Raw genomic sequence first — 18,514 nt, forward strand, 5'->3', positions numbered from 1 at the left:
GCACCCTCCCTGCCCTGCCGGCGGGGCGTCGGGAGGGACGGCCATCCCCGCGCCCGCGCGGAGTGGTACGGCCCCGTTGCCATGGTGGCGGCGTCGGGAGGGAGGTGGAGGGAAGCATGGCCACCTTGGCCAGGCTTCAGGCGAGGCTGCCGGGCCTGCGGGAGGAGTGTTTCCGTCGGAACAGGTAACGGGGGCGGCGCGGGGGGCCGCGACGACACGCACCTTCTTGGGCTGGGCTGGCGCTGCCCGCTGCTCGCCGCCGTAGCCCCGGGGAAGCCCCCGGGCTCCCTCCGTAACGAGATGGCAGCGCTCCCCCGCCCGGCGCGGCGGGGTGCGCTCCCCGCGCCCCGCCGTGCGCTGCCTCCCGCTGGGGCCGCGCGCCCAACGGCCGCGGGCCACGCCCCCAACGGCCGCGCGCCCAGCTGCCTTCCCGCGGCTGGGAGCGGTCGGGGGTCACCGGCGTCTCGTGGGCCCCGCCGTGTTTTTAGGGAGTCTTTTTGCGACCCGAAAAAAATTACTGACCTTCCCCTCCTCCGCTCCCGGCTAAGTTGGAGCGAAAAGTAGCGTCTGAAACTCAGCGTTAGCCGCTGAAACTTCCGAGCGTTTTATGCAGCGCCTGCCTTCATTTGTCTCTCCCTAGTTAATCTTGAACGGAACGGAGTTTAGTGTTAGCGCTGCAGTGATACAACTATTTTATCAAGGGAATTTATACATTATAAATCCCTATTAAACATACATAAACTATGAGCACCTCCTCTTGTGGCTTAAATTTATAACTTTTACTGGAGATTTAGCTTATCCTGTCAAAAGATACCACTTTTTTAATTAAGAGACAGAATCCCCCAGCTTCCAAGTGAGTTGATGTTGATTATCCACACTGTTAAAAACTGAGATGTATTTCTAAATTGGATTATGCAGCTTGGGATAAGTTTTGTCTTTTTGTACTGAATTAAAGAGATGCTTTTTCTACTAAAGATCTGAAATCTCCTGTGTTACAGAGTGGCGAACTGTGATCAAATCACCTGTTACCATTCTCTTGACTAAGTGGGACAGTTTGTGCTGCTCATTTCTTTGTAAGGTGGTGGTGGAGGCCAACTTTTCACAGATCAGATTTTAAGAAATAAAAGTTTTAACACTTATTTTAATATTTAATGGATTTCTACTGTAAACTTTTATACAAATATATTGTTGCTGTTACTAAAAATGTAATGTTAATATCTAAACAAATAAATGTTTAGTTTAGTTCTAGTTTTTTTCTTTACTGTTCATTGACTCATTCATTTTAGAAACCAATTACAGCATCATTAGTATGAATAACAAAGCTCTCTGACATTGCTAAAAGTTACACAGAGTTCAAGTCCTGCCTGTGTATGAAGCATTCTGTTTTCTTGTTCTTTCCCTGAGCTTTAGCTTGTACTCTTGTGGCTGTACACACAGTAGTTCACTAAGTGAGCATCAGTTACAGCAGATTATACTTGTATTTCACATATTTCAAGTTAGAAAGAGCAGGCAGAGCCAAACATGGAAATCCATTGGAGGGCAGCATGCTTGATGTTTGGAGATTTGTTTTTTGGCATAGTTTTCCAAAACCGAATTGTTTCCTTTTTAAGAACAGGCTGTAATCCATCAGCTTCTTGAAATTCAGAGACCTTCAGTTGAGAATTTCAATGAGAGCCTTCAAAAACTCCAGTTCAGCCACTGAACGGCTGATCAGTAATCTGATCTTTGTTCTTTAGGGTGAGAATCTTGGACTTCTTCAAGGAAACTGTCAGTAAAATCTTGAAACAAATCAGAGTATCTTGTTTAGTGCTTTTGATACTTCTGTATTTAATTTTTAAACTTAACAAATTAACTTTTGGCATTGTAGTGTGTTTACATCTACCTTAATTTAAATCATCGGAAGGTGCAGCAGAATATAGATTACCAAATATTTACCTTATTTGTATGAGTTGCCTTGTTGCAAATAAAGTTACTTTGTTTGCAAGGGTAAAACCTGAAAGATTTACTTCCATATGCGTCAAACACATTTTAAAACAAAATAAAAATATTTCTTTCTTCACCTATCTTTCAAGATCTAAATACAGAGCTGTGTAGAACATCTAGAACATGCAGAACATCTAACACAGCCTGACATAAACAGACCCTTGTGAAAATGAAGTATTTTTGCTAATACTTACTGCTACAGGAGGAACACAGTAATTAAGTGCCTTAAATTAAGTCCCCAAATTAGAAAACTCTTTCTTTCTTTATCTTTCAAAATGCATTTGCTATTTTAGGACTCTACCTCTGTTCCATTAAGGATTAGGGCAGGTTGATGACTGTTGATTGTGTTTAGATGGGTGATCAATTTACCAATGTTCTTCTGATCTTAATAATGTTTCTGACATACTTTATGCAGAACTCCATTTATGTCAGAGGTCTAGGGGCTCCTAAAATCATGGTTTCTTTTTAGGGAAAGTGTCTCTTTAGGGAAGGACTTACCCAACAATGGCCCAATGCAAATACCTTGAGAAATATCCTCTTAGGATAAGCATTAAAATGTAGAGGATCTGGTTAATGCTAAATGATAACTTATTCTTTCAATAATCTACTTTTATGTACTGTAACATCTGTAAGTCAGATGTTGACCTTGAGTGTACCTATGTAACATTCAGTAAAGTCTTTGAGAAGTATTTGTGACTATCTAAAAGCTTAATTCAAACTGTATGGTAAGTATGCAATCTGATCAGAATGGCAGATATCAGCTTGAGCAACTTAAACACCAGACGACTCAGTTTGCTGGCATTGTTAGTTGAAAGCGGAAACTATATAGTTTGTGGAACTATAGTGTAAGAAAAACAAGTCTGTTGTTGGTCTGCTTAAGTGAACTTTACAGGGACTTATAAACTGACTCAACTAGGCAAGACAACAGCCTGACTAGACAACTAACAGGGAGTAATAGAGGAGGGAACTTCTGCTCTTCCAGAAGGAGACCATTGTCATTGGCCATTGCCAAGTAAGTAGGATTGGTTTTGGAGCTAGCATCTCAGACCAGGCTAGTTCCATGTCTTGTCTCCTTCATTTCCAGTCTGTAATTGTGGCTGCCTAGCCAGGGCCAAACTGCTCATACATTTTACATCAAGCTCATTTACCTTGGGGTGAAGTTTTCTGGAGGTGTCTGCTTCCTGTGAAGTCTAGGAAACTGTCCAAGAAAGGAACAAGAGAGCTCTTTACTATGAATGCCAGCTTTGATATTGACTTTTTGTGGTCTTAATAAAAAGATGGTTTGTCTTCTGCAGTTTCCAGGTATTGGAATGGGTGTGATGCATATCAGGTGACAATGAAGACCTGTGTTTGTGTCCATGTAATGTGATGTGGGAGCACATGCTGCAGCAGCAGATACAAAATGAATGGAGCTAATATCCTTTAGTAGAGACATTAAAGTAATAAATCAGTAATGAGGATAATATTCAGTTATCAGATACAAGTGACTCTTGTTAGTGTTTACCAAGGCAACTAATGTTGGCAAAACACTCAGATAGTTAGAGAGCTAACTAATATTAATCTAATTGTTATTCTGTGGGAGGTGTAACAAAGTAAACTATTTGGTAAAAGATTCCTAATAAATATGTGACAGTAAAAATTCCATGAAAATTAAAATATAACTTTAAGTTCATCAACTTGACGGTTATTGACACTTTATTATGAAAAAATGTAAATAAAAGCTAAACATGATCTTGTGGCTAGATTCCACCCCTCAGTATTGAAACTGATCATAGTAATTTCTTCCTGAACACTCTGAAAACTCTCTTTCAGATACATATTTTTCCTTAGGTGTCTTTTTGCTTTGTCACAGTTACAGTTCTCCTAGTAGAAGAATTCACAGAAAGAAGAAAAGGGAGGACTATCTTTTGGAGTTATTTTCAGAGTTTCTGATGGGGTCTTTTCACTTGTGCTTCTTTCCCTACCTGTGCACCTGCCGTTTGCTTGTACTACCGTATTTAATGCAAAGCTTTGACAGCTAATGCTTCTCAAAGATCTGCTTGAAGTTATCAGTTCTCCACCTATGTCTGTCCTGTATCTTCAGCTACTGCACTGATATCTCTTTCTAGATAACCTTTCTTCTTCTGTAACTTAAAAACAAATTCTTCATCTTTCCCTGTATTCTCTCTTCATCATTTTGTTTGCTTTTCTTTCCTCCTTGCCTGCCTGCATCACACCCTGATACTCTGCCAGTTTTGTTTCTACATTATCTCCAAAATCCATGTCTCTGAATTCCCATTGTGAAAAGTCCTGTCAAGASTCGAAAATCTTTTGCTTTGACTACTATAATCCCATGCTAAAGATCCCTGTGATCTTCCCTTCAGAATCTGTCCAAATTATTTACCAATACCCTTTGTTTCCAGTTCTTCTTCAGATCTCTTCCCTGACTTATTCTTACTTTTATGCAACATTCACATTTCATATCCTGACATTCCAGACCTTCTAAAGTTTGAAAATTTCCACATCTTATCTCTTTTCTATGCTTTTGTTGCTTCATACTCCAATTCATAATATTCTTTCCTTACATTTATGTCTCACTTTTTCAGTCATCTCTTCCTCTTCTTCATATTTCTGTTCTTTAAATTCCTTCCTAAGAAACTAGCTAAAAGTCTAAATCCTCTAGTTTTATTCTGAAAGATCAGTTCAAATTCATACTCATTAAAAAAGTCTACAAACAAGGTCTGTCACCATTAGTGATGTTATCACTCTTCAGTGATAATATACAGGTAATATGCAAGTAAAATATTTTGTATAGGTCATTAAAAATGTATTTGAACTAGATCTTCCTCCTAATATTCAGTTCTTATTAAAGCAGTTGACATTTATCATTATAATATTGACCATGGTTAATTTATTTAATATTCCTGTAGATATCCAATTTTGTATATAGTTAAAGGATTTTTATATAATTCAGGACTAATTATCGTTAGAGCATTATCTATATTTTTCACCTACAACAAAAGAAGTCCCTGACATGCTGACACGGATATTCAGTATTACAAAGGAGTAAGAAGCACACTCTCCCAAAAGTTATGTCAGCTGCAAGTTACAGATACTCTAGCATTGAAGTAGCTTACAGTGATATTTACTTTTCCTTATTGTTTTTAAGAGTTTATTTCCATAGTAATAGTTTAGGTAGAATGGTTTAGGATACTTTATGTATTGTTCTGAGGCTCTTTGATGTTCTTTTTCCTTATTCTCCATTCCCAGTAAAGTTTATAAATTTAATTTTTTATACTCCATATTTAGTTCATTTTCTGTTTTTGATTCTAAAATCTTTACAATTTGAGTACAGTCTCTCAAGTAACCAGTCTTCTACTGGGGACTTTGTTATCTCTATGGTATGCAATTAATGTAAATTATATTGATTGAACTATACAGAATTAAAATTTTAATTACAGGTGAAAAAACCCAGTGAAAAAGATCACAAGCTGCAACAGTAAAAGAAATACTTAGAAGCCTTTTTTGTTTTGATACTAGATTATCATGCTGACAAGTAATGTTACTTTTTTATTTTCTATATCTACTATAAAAATATTTACTACTTTTTGTATTTTCAGATCTGTAGATGAACACCGAAAGAAAGAGTATAAAGCTGCTGTCAAAATCCAGAGCTGGTTTCGAGGATGCAGAGTCCGAGCCTATATCAGGTAGTATATTTAGCTGATTTTAATCTGTATTTCAATCTTTTTTCCAGACAGTATTGCTTGGCTTTAAGAAAATGGGAGGATTTTGAAAAAAATCTAGCCATTATTCTGCTTTTATATAGAAAGAAATGTATGCTGTACCACTGTAAAAAACAATAATTTTTGATTTTCGGAACTGCATGTGATTAAAATGTCATGACACTGGTAAGTGGCATGGAAATAGCCACTTTTTCAAGACAGATATGCAGTATTGTTTAAGAAATCTTGGCATGACTGGAAAAAAAAAAGGTTGTACCTCATATATGTTTTATGCAAAGATGTTTCTTATCTCAGCTGTTGTGGACATTATAGAAAAATTGCCTAGTAAGTGCCTAGCAGCCGGACTCTTATTCTAGAAAAGTTGTGAGTGCTCTGAATTACTCTCTCATTTAGGTTCTCTTAATCACCCACTGGAAAAGCCTGCTTTCAGTGAGTTATGCTATATGTACTGCAAGGTTTCTAAATTAGGTGTTCATAGTTAGGTGCTGTGAATGCCCCAACACACAGCTTTTTGTAAACAGTCCCAAAATAATGATTGCATTATTTTATGCAAAATTGATGTCAGACATCATTTGCAGGATTTTTAGTAGCATATTAAAGTATATATGATAAGGACAGAATAAACGATTATTTACAACTAATTTTACATGATCTTAATTTTACATGAGGAAAAAGGTAGTCTAAAATTCCAGATAACTATGGGTTTTGTCAAATATCTAAAAACTGTAAGCAGTGGAAATTTTGCATATAACTGAAAAGATTCTGAACTGGTCAGATATGTTTGGTTAAAACTGTTCATGAAAATAAAATCAACTGTCATGCACATTATATTCTTAAGGCTATTTCATAAATCTTTTGTAATGATAGCTGGAAGAGTAAATAAGTTTGCAGTGACCCATTTATTCCAAAAGCTAAGTATGTGTGGGTTTGTGTGTATACATACACACATACACACACACACGCACACACACATATATATAAAGTTTATAAATGTGTTTCTGTATGCATGTCTACATACACTTTTAGGTAAGGAATATGTTTGCAATGGCCCTTTTTTTGGAATAAGTAAGGATAATACACTGTATATTACTTTTAATATTGCAAAATATTAAAGTACAGTTATATTTTAATAATGTCTCAATATAATTATTTTTTAAATATATTTCATTTTAGATATTTGAACAATATAATAATTATTATACAGAAGTGGTGGAGAGGTTATCAAGGTAGAAGATACTTCAGAAAAATGGTGGAGGTAGGAAAAAAAAATTTTTAAATTTTGTTTGTGTATATTACAGCATAAATATAAAGTAATATGTGAACTCATCCTGAAATTAAAAAGCTGAAACTCGATCCTGTATTCAAACATAAGCATACTTAACTTTACTACCATGAAAAGCACCATTAATTTCAGTGAGCCTACTCATGATGGTCATGTTAAGTTAGTGCCTAAGTGTTTGCAGCTCTGGAGCATTAGTCCCCAAACCAGCAATGAGATCTGCTCATGCAGAAGCCTGCCTACATGATGCTAATTGCAGGATTGGAGCTTTTGGAGATGCTTTTTTCCTGGCAGAACTTTTAATTCTTAAAATAAAATAAGCCAATGTTTCTACACATTGCTGTTCTATGTTTTAGTGGTTTGAATTTCTTACTTAATGAACCTTGAAATATTTGAGATTTTGCCTTAAGGCACACAGCGGATCACAGTCAATCTAATTCCCTTTATGGACTTGAAGATAGCAAAAATGTATGATAGCACACTAGCTAAAACCTCTGTTAAGAGGTTTAGGAGATTAAGAAGAAGCTAATTTGCCTTTAGCATAAAACAATAAAGTTTTTAATAAGTAGTTTACTTCACTAATTTATCAATTTATGCTAATATTTTACATTACAATAGTTTTTAACTTGTACGTCATTTATTCTTGATTAGTCTTGTTAAAACTAAATTGTTGCCTTTCATTCAAAGCAGATAAGTCAAAAAAACTGAGCAGTAATAGTTCACATATTATATGCTAAAGTCCATACCTCCTAATAAACTATGTTTTCAAGCCTAAGGACTTGTGTGCCTGAAAACTTGTGTGCTTTTCACCAAGTCTATCAGTAATTTAATAAAAGATTTTACCTCTTCCAACTTACATTTCCTAACTAATAAACTATGAGTCATCCTTCCAGGCTAAGATTTTCATTTTATCTTCTACAATACTCTTATTTTTGCATGAAAAGTAGATAGTTGCATGCTTGGATTGAATTCTGTTCTGAAAAAAATGTGGGCTGTGAGTTGAATATTGTCCCTGAGTTTAGGAAGGATTGTTTAACCTGGAAAAACCTTCTGTGGAAGAGGAGAGACATGATAATGTTGTATATATTGAAATTTGTTAATAAAAAGAGAGGATCCTTGGAGCCACTGGGAAAGGGGAAGGACGAAATCAACCTACTTTGAAACATTGACACAAATTGACAAAGATGTTGTGGAACCCCCTCTACTGCAGGTTTTTAAGAGCAAGTTAGAAAAATGCTTGTCATGGGTGGTTTAGATATACTTCAGGCAGAGTTTTAGGCCAGGTTGTCTCATGACATCCTTTCAAGTTTTACATTTCTTTACAGTAAAACATTGTGGATTGGTGCTTCAGAAGCAGGGTGATCTGTGTGTCTCTGTGCCTTTCAAGATTTGAAAATAAGAATCATCAGTGTCAGTTTCTGGCATCTGATCATCAGGTCATTATGAGGGCTTAAGCAGGACAAAAATCTAATGGTGGTCTTTCTACATTTTTTCAATCACAAAGAATTTTTAGGAGCTATCTTTTGGCCAGCGAATGTTCAAATTTCTTTGTAGATAATAATCAGTTTCCTATTTTAATCAGAATGATGTCAGTTCAGACACTTATTTTTATATGAAGATTGTAAAAACAGCAGTGCCCAAATAAGGTACCAAAAGAACAATGTCACCACCATGCCTGCTGTGCATTGCACTGTTCTGAGAGGTGCTATGTAGCTGAGATGGCAAGATAATTCTTCTCATAGATTCAGCCTGCAATGTCACCTTGGAATAAGCACCCTGTGACAGGATGACCTCCGGTGGTCCCTTCCAACCTCAACTATTCTAAGATTCTATGAAATTGAAGCTGTTTTAACTCATCTCTTTATTTTATTACCTCTTTCTTCTTTTGTCCACCATTTTAAAAAAATTTCTGACAATTTAGTTTTAAGACAAAGGAGYCTTTCAAATTAACACAGATTCTCTGTAATAACCAAGCCAAAATAACTAGCATCAAAAAACCCTCAGTTTTACATTTTAAAATCTATAGTGTCTGAAAAAAATTAATGACCTATAAAGCCTGATTTAAAATATAGTTATTCAGGTAAACATAACTGATAAGCCCCTGCCAAATCTGAATTTCTGTGGAATAACATAGGACAAAAAATAGAGCAAGCCCACCCTTAAAACACACGTTCTGAATCAGATCATGAATCCTTTCGGTTTCTGGATAGCAGCAGTTATCCAATATTAGCAAGGGCCTTAGAGAAACTGAAGCTTACCAGCAAGCTTATGAATTGTACAGCAATCAGCACTGGAAAGCCTTTTTCCTCAAATGCTTCATTTTGTGCTTGCTATCTCTTCGATTGAAGAGGACTAAATTTCATAACCTTATGTGGAGGCCAACCTGAAAGCCATGTAAGTAGCACATTAAAAGGCACCTCTTTCTCCCTTTAAACTGCTATATTCCATATTCTTTGTTCGGAGATCGAACTTAGATATAAAGTTTAAGTTCATTCCCTACATTCATTGTTGTGCTATCTCTACTTGATCATGACTGGCTAAATTTGTAACATTTTAAAATGAAACAAAAGTCTTTTCAGCAGCTTAAGGCAACTTTTAAGTTAAAAAATCAGTTAACATTTGCACTGAATCTTCTTAATAACTGTTGTGATGACTCCTGATAATGAAACACAAAGATATATTTGACATGATAGTTTCTTAGATACAAAAAAATTTGGTCACTTTAAAATTTGCCTGCTGATAATGACTGGATTGGTATCTGCTGCCAGCAAACAAGGCAAAGCATATGTACAAAATACCAATGATTACTTGATAATAAATCATTTTAATGATTATATTCAAAACTGTGAAATGTGAGTGGTACTGATGCGGAAAATAACAAAGGCTGAGGCTCATCAGATTGGCTGTCCATATGTGCATCACTACTAGTATTTCATTTGTTACTCCTCTAGTGCCTCTTCCTGTGATCATTCAAATACGTACATACAAACTCTTTATGGTCTTTATATGCCTGTTATATGTCTATATTCTAAATATAGAATTGCTATATTTTAAATATAGCAATTCAGAAAAAAAGTTTTTTCTTTAATATTAGTCTCAAGTTAAAATTAAGAATTGAGCTCATAGTAGTTTTCTTAATGCTTTAATTATACTGGTAGTCCTGGATTCTGAAAGTCTTGCATGACCTGCAGAAAAGGATGAATTTTAAAATCAGATAAACTCCAGAACATAAATCAAACTATATATCAATGTTTCGCTTTACAATACTTCTTAAAGACAGGAAGTYACCTGTTAAGGCAAATGGAATTCCACGTTTCATGGTTATATGAGGTTGATATGAAGATGGGCATGTTTTCAGCTCACTTTGGAAGGAGCTGCATTTGAAAAAAATGAATATTTGATGTGTCATCTTAAATATTTTATCTTCAACTCAGTAACTAGTTTTAAATAATCCCAATCCAATAGGAATACATAGGCAAATGCCTATTCACTGTATAAAAAAGTGCTTGTTCCCAATTTAGGCCACATGTTGGTGCCTTCTCTCAGTCTTCTCTCAGTCAAATTTCTGCTTCTCTGTGGAAATTGTCACTTCAAAATTTCTATATAAAGAATAAACAGACTTGTCAGAAACAGATCATGTTGCTTTTGTAGGTGGAGCCCAAACATATTTTTAAATAGTAAGAAAAGGAGAAAGTAGATTAAGGGCAGTACAGCAATTTATACTCGAGGTCCAAATATATTTTAGAATCATAGCCTTTAAAATAAACTAGTAGGGGGATTTATATGTTAATGTCAGAGATAAGTACAAACAATGGTTCCGAACTGGATAGGAAGGCTCCAGTTCAGAAACGAGTCTTTAGTGGGGAGACACAAAAGTGTAGACTTGAGTTGAAGCACGAAGTTACGCCAGTACTTTTGTGAATAGGGATGAATACATTCTCAAGCACTTCTAATAGCAGAATTAGTACATTTTGCTCTAATTGGGATTAGAAAACAGAGGGCAAATCCATTTGCAAAAGAAACGAGGTGGCCATAGAGGCCTTTCAGCTCACATTTCTGATGTGAGTGACCTTGTTAAGTAGCGTTAGAGTAAGGCCTGAATTTGTCACGCCTAACTTCAGTGTGTAAGTTAGGAGCCTAGTTGCCATTGACTATCTCTGTAAAAAATAGAGGGAGATGCATTTGCAGAGCTCTTCAAATCTTAGTCAGCTCCAGCGTGCAAATGGTCCTACTTGTCTTTCAGTACTGGTGACATAAAGAGCATAATGATATTATGTCTCCAAATTAGGAGCTTCGGGGAAATAGGATGGATTCAGACCTAAGTGCTTACAGCCTTCAAATATAAGAAGAATAAACAAAAACATGTGAGATTGTTTAATTTAATCACTTGAGGCACAGAAATCCAATGATCATTTTTAAACCTAGCAATTCCAATTAAAAATGTAATTTATCTATTTGGTGGTGCCACAACTCTTGCTTTCCCTTCCAAAGAAAGAAAAGATGAGCTACAAAGCGAAATTGTATCAATTTAATCTAACAGTTTCAGAATGTACTTAGGCCTGGCAACCATTATTTCATTGCAAAATTAGCTGTCTACAGATAGTATCACTCAGAAAACATTTATGGAGAGAAAAGTGAAGATAGAGTTCACTAATTCTTCTAATTCATACCTTTGGGACTGAGATTCCCTCTTTTATATATATATGTGTGTGTGTGTGTGTGTATACATATATATATGTGTGTGTGTTTGTGTGTATATGAGAAACTTTTTTTGAAATCCTGCATTCTTCTTTCATACAAAAAATACCTTTTCTATTGTTTGTATTACTAGTAGAGCTGTATGATATTAAAGTGAGCATTTTAAATGCACCTTAATTAAACTGCAGGAATTATGCCTTGCTTAATGTAATGAAGAAAGAGAATTTAAAATGAAGTAGCATCATTGTGTTCATTTGTAAATAACATATTGCAGCCAACTGTTTCTTAATTGCCCAGACTGTTGATAAATAATCCAGTCCTGCTGCTCTCCACAGACAATTTGCTTTGGATCAGACTAGGCAATTCAAATAACACTAATTACAGTGAAACCCTTTTATAGAGAATTCCTGTTTGCCATGGGGGAGAAAATCACTATATCAGGGGAAAGCACTTTTGCCTTTGATTTGTGTCTAAAACATGAGAAACACATAAAAGCTGCATGTTGTGCTAAATAAAGGACATACTCTTGCATTCAGAGTACTTATATTTTACTTTTTATGATACAATTGTGAATTATGTTCATTTTGCATTTGTAATTAGAGGGCGGAACAGATGTGAAAGCTTAGTTTAAAGTGATGTATCCATTAAAATAACCTATGCTGCCAAGTGATTGCTTAGTATAATAGGGGATTCGTTCACTAGGAGAGGAATTCTTCTTTATTGGAAGGAAACCAGGACTTCAGGAAATGTTTTCTATATCAGGGGATTCACTGTAACACGATATCATTGTATTTATGATTTTATGATGTTAAAATGAATATTAAATGAAACAAAATTCCCAAGGATTACTCGGGAGGCAGCTAAGTACATAACATTTAGTACAGATGGTTGGAAGGCACAATTTTGCTCCATCACTGCATCCGTATCCTTGAATGATTTCGACTGAAGACAGCGTTTCTTTGAATTTTTCATTAAACCAGACGTCTTGAAATATGAATTCCTTTTATGTTTCTGTGAGTTTTGGCTAAAAGAACCCCAGTGAATAAATCATACAATACTACGTGTCACCAGCACTTGTGAATATTTCTGCTTTGTTATTCTACTCTCAGTAGAGCACCATTGATTATCAAACTCAGCGGAGAGCATTTTATGATCATATATCTCCATTAGCTCCTAGTTTGACTACCATAGATTTTTCTGGTTAAGCCTGCATTATGTATTAGGAAGCCTATCTCTTCAATACAAAGTTTGATTTTATTCTCTCTAAGCCTAGAACTCTTATTATGTATTATGTATAAAGATTCCTATCTTTTATATGTAAAAATAGGAGCACTGTCTTTGTGTAACTGAAATATATGCCATCTTTTTTTTTTCTTGATTCACAGACAGCATATTTTATTATGAAGATGAATTTCTACAATGAAATGGCTGTCAGGGTAAATATTTCTTCACTTGTTAAACAAATGAAAAGTCAATTGTGCTCCGAATTTGCTTTTAATAAAATGAGCAAACCAGAATAATATACACTTGATTGATATGCTGAAGGCAACAACGGGAAATAGTACATAGTTAAAAATTAAAGTTATACTCAGTAATCTAGGATGTATTTGAAAACTATAGCTGAATTTAAGGCATTTGTGTGTCTTGCCCCATTTAAATTTTCATTGTACCTTACCATATATGATAATGACAAAACAAACAAATATTTTATCTGAGTACCCTTACAAATGTAAGCATATATTTACAATTCTAACAAACTATAGAACTTTCATGTCAGTTGATGTATCAGTGCTTCTTTTGTTAGTACCTTATTATCATGTATTGAATCTCAAAAGGGTTACTCAGATAGCGAAGTACAAGTATACTACCTAAACACAGAGTTGGAACTGTACTGATCTCATTGATGTTATTATGAGTGATTTTTCTAGATGAAGAAGTGTGTGGACAATCTTTGAACTTTAGTAAATATATAGCAAATGAGAAATATATTTGTCATGGAGAAAACTGCAAAATATATTTAATTAGAAATTAGCATTTTTTTCCCCTGAACTTTGGAACTGCACTTAAACAAACATATAAAACAAACAAGAAAAGAACATGAGATAAATCTTTTTACCTTCTTTAATTCTTTCATTTTGTAGAAAAGAACTGCTTTAATTTAGGGGCTTGGCTTATCTATCTTTTTAGGCAAGGCATCTGATTCTTTTTAGAAAAAGCCATAGCCTGCCTTTTGAATTCCACCAAATGTGGGGATGTGGATGGAGAGTAACCCAGGAAAGCTCCTATAAGTTAGGAAGATTCCCCGGACAGGTTTAAATTTTGCAGTGGCCTTTCTGGTGCCTATTTTGGCACCAGAGTTATTTTACTCAGAATCAAGAGATGTATCATTAGGTTCACATCAAATTTTTGACTTGGTGATCCTTCTTCCAAAGGCACAAAATAGGATCTTACATTTCATGCAAGTTAGGTGAAGGCATTCAGCAGCAATCTAATTGCTCAGAAATTGACTTTTTTGTTCTAGTTTATTCCTTAGTTAGCTGGTTTAAAAGTATTCCACAGTGGATACATGCTGTATACTCATACCGTTGAAATCTGTAGGAAAGCACAAGATGTAAGCCAGCTCAAAAATTGATTCTATACTTTCAGAAGGCATTTCAAGACCAAATTATGTATTCTAGTTAAATGAAGTTTTGCATTTGGTCTTTCATTTTTAAAAGAAATTGAATATGTTCCCTTTCATTTGCAATAGAGGTATAATGTTGAATCATTAGCTGATATAAATCTTCAAAGTGCCATTGTTTTCAGTCATGTCTTTTTCTTTAATGGACATTTATCAGTAGAGACAATAGAACAGATCTTTATTTAGTTACAAATGTCAGAATTTGATTCTCTTCTATCTAAATCCAGTGCACCCATATCTGCAGTGCTAATTAAAAAAGCTAACATTCTGAAACAAGCTTTTTTTTTTTTTTTTTTTTTGCCATCATCCAGTTATTGAAGAACTAACCAAGGTGTAGGACAGTAGAGAATAAGGCCTGGGGAGTTTGTGTGCAGAAGATGTAGGGCTGGACTTTAAGCTTTCTAAGCCAACAATGCATTGCATTCACACACTGTGAGTTTGATTCACAATTAATATACTTCAGTGTTCTGAAAATATAGCAATAGCTGATGTCTGCTTTTCTGACTACTTTGTTTTGCCTCATAACATTATTAAACAATTTAGTTCAGTTTCCAGTCACTGATTAGAAAGGCACTTTCAATTTCAGTGTTAGAAGTATCATTGAGGGCAAAAACACATGGTCATAGCTTAGAAGTCAGTTTACATCTCTACCTCCCTGGATTGCATTTAGTTGTAACCAGTACTATCAGTTTCACCTTTTTAAATTAAAATAGAGAACTTGTTTTAATCAGTTTTAGTTTTGACTACTGGGTTGCAGTATGATTCTCTGCCTTAAAAGATTTAAGGTTGCTATAAATTTTCTGCAACAAAAGTAATCCTAGGAAAAAAAAAATTTCCATGAGCAGATGGCTTTTGATATATCAAGGTTTTGCCATTTGTTTTAGTGCTTAAAATAAACATTATTTATAAGACCACTTACATTTTGATGTTACTTAATGAGGAATATGCATCATTGATTTGACTAGCTTAAGAGGTCATTTAGAACTTGCCCGTTAACAAGCTGTAATCTGCTGAGCACACAATGACTTTGTTTAAAATTATCTGTTCAGTGCTGATCAATGACAATAATTGTTTTGTACCAATCACTGTTGAAACTTGCTAATTACTTTGAAGGGCATACACACTTGTCTTTTCCCCCCAAGAATTTTTTGAACATTCACCTTGGAATTAAAAAGAAATATATTCATAACATGTTACACTTCCTTATAAAAGCAAAAACTTACAACTTCCTTATTGAAAATATGAACATTGTTGGAATCTCTCTGTAAATATCCTTTTCCAGAAAAATTAGTCTTGAGTCTTCTGATCTCTGACACACAGAATTAATGAAACAGAAAACTAGCGTAAAATAATTTGAGGCATAATGCACTTTTTCCTACTTATGTTTCATTCAGTTGAAATCAGTGAGTTCATTCTGGACTGACAGTGGTGTAAATAAAGATGGAATGCGACACTTCATTGGTACACTGAGCCCACTGAATTATAGCTTTATACAACTTTACTCTTTCATCTTTCAGTTTAAGAGTTTTGATCCTTTAACCCACAAATATCCGGTTCTGCATTTATAGCTGTAAGGTGAAGACTATCAGAAAGAGTTTCAAAGGGACCTTAATCCTGCATTAATGAGAGCACAGCTATATGGAAGCCAAGTTGCTCTTGTTGACTAGCAATATTGAAGCCAAAGAGAAAAACAAAGCTAAGACCCTTATTCACATGCAAAGGATTTTACTTAATCCCAGATCTCTGAAGGCATACTCATTCTTTGCTCTTGCTCTATCCCTTTTTAACCCAACACCCTTGTGTATAAGAAAATGGAGTTGCAAAGGACATGAAATTTACTACCACATAGTGCAAAGTAGCATACCTAGTGCTTAATCTTTCTTGCTCCCATGTGCAGCTGCTCACATAACTGTTATTTGTTAATATTACAGCACTGTCTAGAGGTACAACCCCTTTTTAAATAAGAAACAAACACATGGATAAAAGAAAATAGCAACTTCCTAAATTAATTTTCAATTTCAGTTGAGAAGAGAGGACAATAGATGGTGACGTAGAAAGGGAAAATGAGTAAGGGTATACTAGCACCAAAAGTGAACATCCTCCTATTCCTAATAACTGTAGTGCATCAATTTTTCTTGATGATACATCACTCAAAGACTTATTAAAAGCTTGCCTGTGATACTTGTTCTCTTGTTTACTGTTATGTGAAGAGGTGATTACAGCTATACCATCAGGTACTGTCAATTTGGACCAAATGCTTGTTTCTACTTTAAAAAAATTACGATTTGACTTTGTCATTGAAAAATGGCACCAAACACAAAGTTTGAACATATGCAATCCTGGCTTAGTAAGTCTGCAGATAGATGGCTCTAGTGTTTCTGTTACTGTTTTCAGCTCAGGAAATGGCAGCAGATGGACAATTGCAATAACACCTAGCTAGTGATTCAGAAATGGACTGCAGTGGAACTGGAATGAGTAGAGATCATTTTGACTGTTACTTAAGAGCACTCTCAAGACTTGAAGATGCAAGTCATGAAGTGACAGAGTGCAAAAGCTGATTAATAGCTTGTGGGCAAGGGACAGCTTTTTTTCCTTGTCTTCTTCCTGATCCAAATACAGCAAAATATGAAACTCTTTTTTCCTCTTTTACATGCTGCTTTAGAGTAAGAGGTGTGGAAAGAAAAAAAAATTGTGGATTTTACTCCACTTACCTTTGCAGTCATAGACTGCTTTTGGAAAGGGAAGGGTTGGTGCAAAGGAAAAAGAAAAGCATTCCCTGTAGATTTACTGAAGAGTTTAAATTCTTGAGAAGTTTAATAGCCAGAGGCCCACAGAAAAGGAGAGCTCCTGGCAAATTCCAAAATTCTTTTCTTCACTACACATAGAGAGTAGTTTCTCATCTTGGAATTGTTCCTGAATAGTAGGACCTCAATCTTTTTGCCTTTTTAACGTAGTAGATTTTGCCTTTCAGCTGCTTTGTGTCTTAAGATTTCAAAGCTGCAGAGGTCAAAGAGATGGAAGCTGGAGCAGGACTGAAGGTAATACAGACTGGAAGATAGAAATTGAGAGATTATTTTGGAAATGTATTGGGAAAAAAAAGACAAAAATGCAATGAAGGAAGTAAAGCATATTATGTAAGAAGATAGGTTCAAGGGTGGAAGAAGTTAAAGATAGAGGAAATAGTGAAAACAAAACATAACAGAAGGTCATTAATCTATATATTGATCTAGCATTCACTGATCTATTACAGGAAGGAAGATGAGTGAGAGCAGCCCTCAGCACTGACTGAGGAAGTTATGGCTTTCACCTTCATCAGTTCATGTCATGGCATTGGGATGAATTTGGCTAGCCAGTGAAATGGCAGTAGTTCTAATTCTTTACCTTATTAATGCTTACTTTCCTTTTCCACAAAATGGATAGCCTGTGATCATTTCAGAAACGTCATGATCATAATTCTCAAGTATCCAAGGAGGTTTAAACAGTTTTCTTAAATTAAATTCTTCAGAAAAATCAGACTAAACTGAATCTTGTATTTTAAAATGTATCACCTTTGTCCTGTAAGGAGGCTACATAATTTCTATTCTTAATACAACCTTAGAAGTAGTTACAGACAAAGAGGTTTCCTTTTCCAGCTTAAGTTTTATCTGTTATGCATGAAGAATTGTATATTGTTAGAAGATTATAATTAATGTATAACACATAGGCACAGATCATCTTTTATCTTAGTAGAGGATGTCCAAAATGTTCATCTTGTAGAATCGTATCTTACATGGAAAATGAAAGAACTGCAATTTGTAAAAGATATTTCCAGAAAGCCTGATTCATTGAGTTACTGGGAAGGCTTCCATTGGATTTAGATCATATCCAGAGCATGAAGCTGAGAGTGTAGCAGAAGACGTTGGTGAGGTGAATGACTCAGTTGGGAATGTATGTTGACTGAAACAGGCACCACTTCTGTTAGATTTGGTTTTTACCATTCTGATATAAAACAATGCCACTAGCAGCAGCAGACACTTCTTTTCATGGCTATGCCCTGAAATAAATAATGGCTTAAAACTTGATATACTTTTTATGTTAGCAAAACCTTTGAGAAATGCAACAGGTATTTGATATGCCTATTACAAACCTTTGATTTGAAATATACTAAAC

The 18,514-nt window shown here is 35.3% G+C and overlaps 1 protein-coding gene across 1 annotated transcript in view; it reads left to right on the forward strand.

Annotated features, from left to right (window-relative positions):
* Positions 1-91: 91 nt before the first annotated feature.
* Positions 92-18,514, forward strand: part of SPATA17 (spermatogenesis associated 17) — a 101,241-nt gene continuing 82,818 nt past the window's right edge. Inside the window, exons 1-4 of the mRNA XM_026088851.1 lie at positions 92-184; positions 5,583-5,672; positions 6,882-6,963; positions 13,071-13,121. Of these exons, the coding sequence (XP_025944636.1) occupies positions 117-184; positions 5,583-5,672; positions 6,882-6,963; positions 13,071-13,121 (291 nt within the window). The 5' untranslated portion in view covers positions 92-116. The remainder of the gene's footprint in view (positions 185-5,582; positions 5,673-6,881; positions 6,964-13,070; positions 13,122-18,514) is intronic.

The sequence above is a fragment of the Apteryx rowi genome, unplaced genomic scaffold, assembly GCF_003343035.1.
Source record: "Apteryx rowi isolate R43461 unplaced genomic scaffold, aptRow1 scaffold_79, whole genome shotgun sequence".
Lineage (NCBI taxonomy): Eukaryota > Metazoa > Chordata > Aves > Apterygiformes > Apterygidae > Apteryx > Apteryx rowi.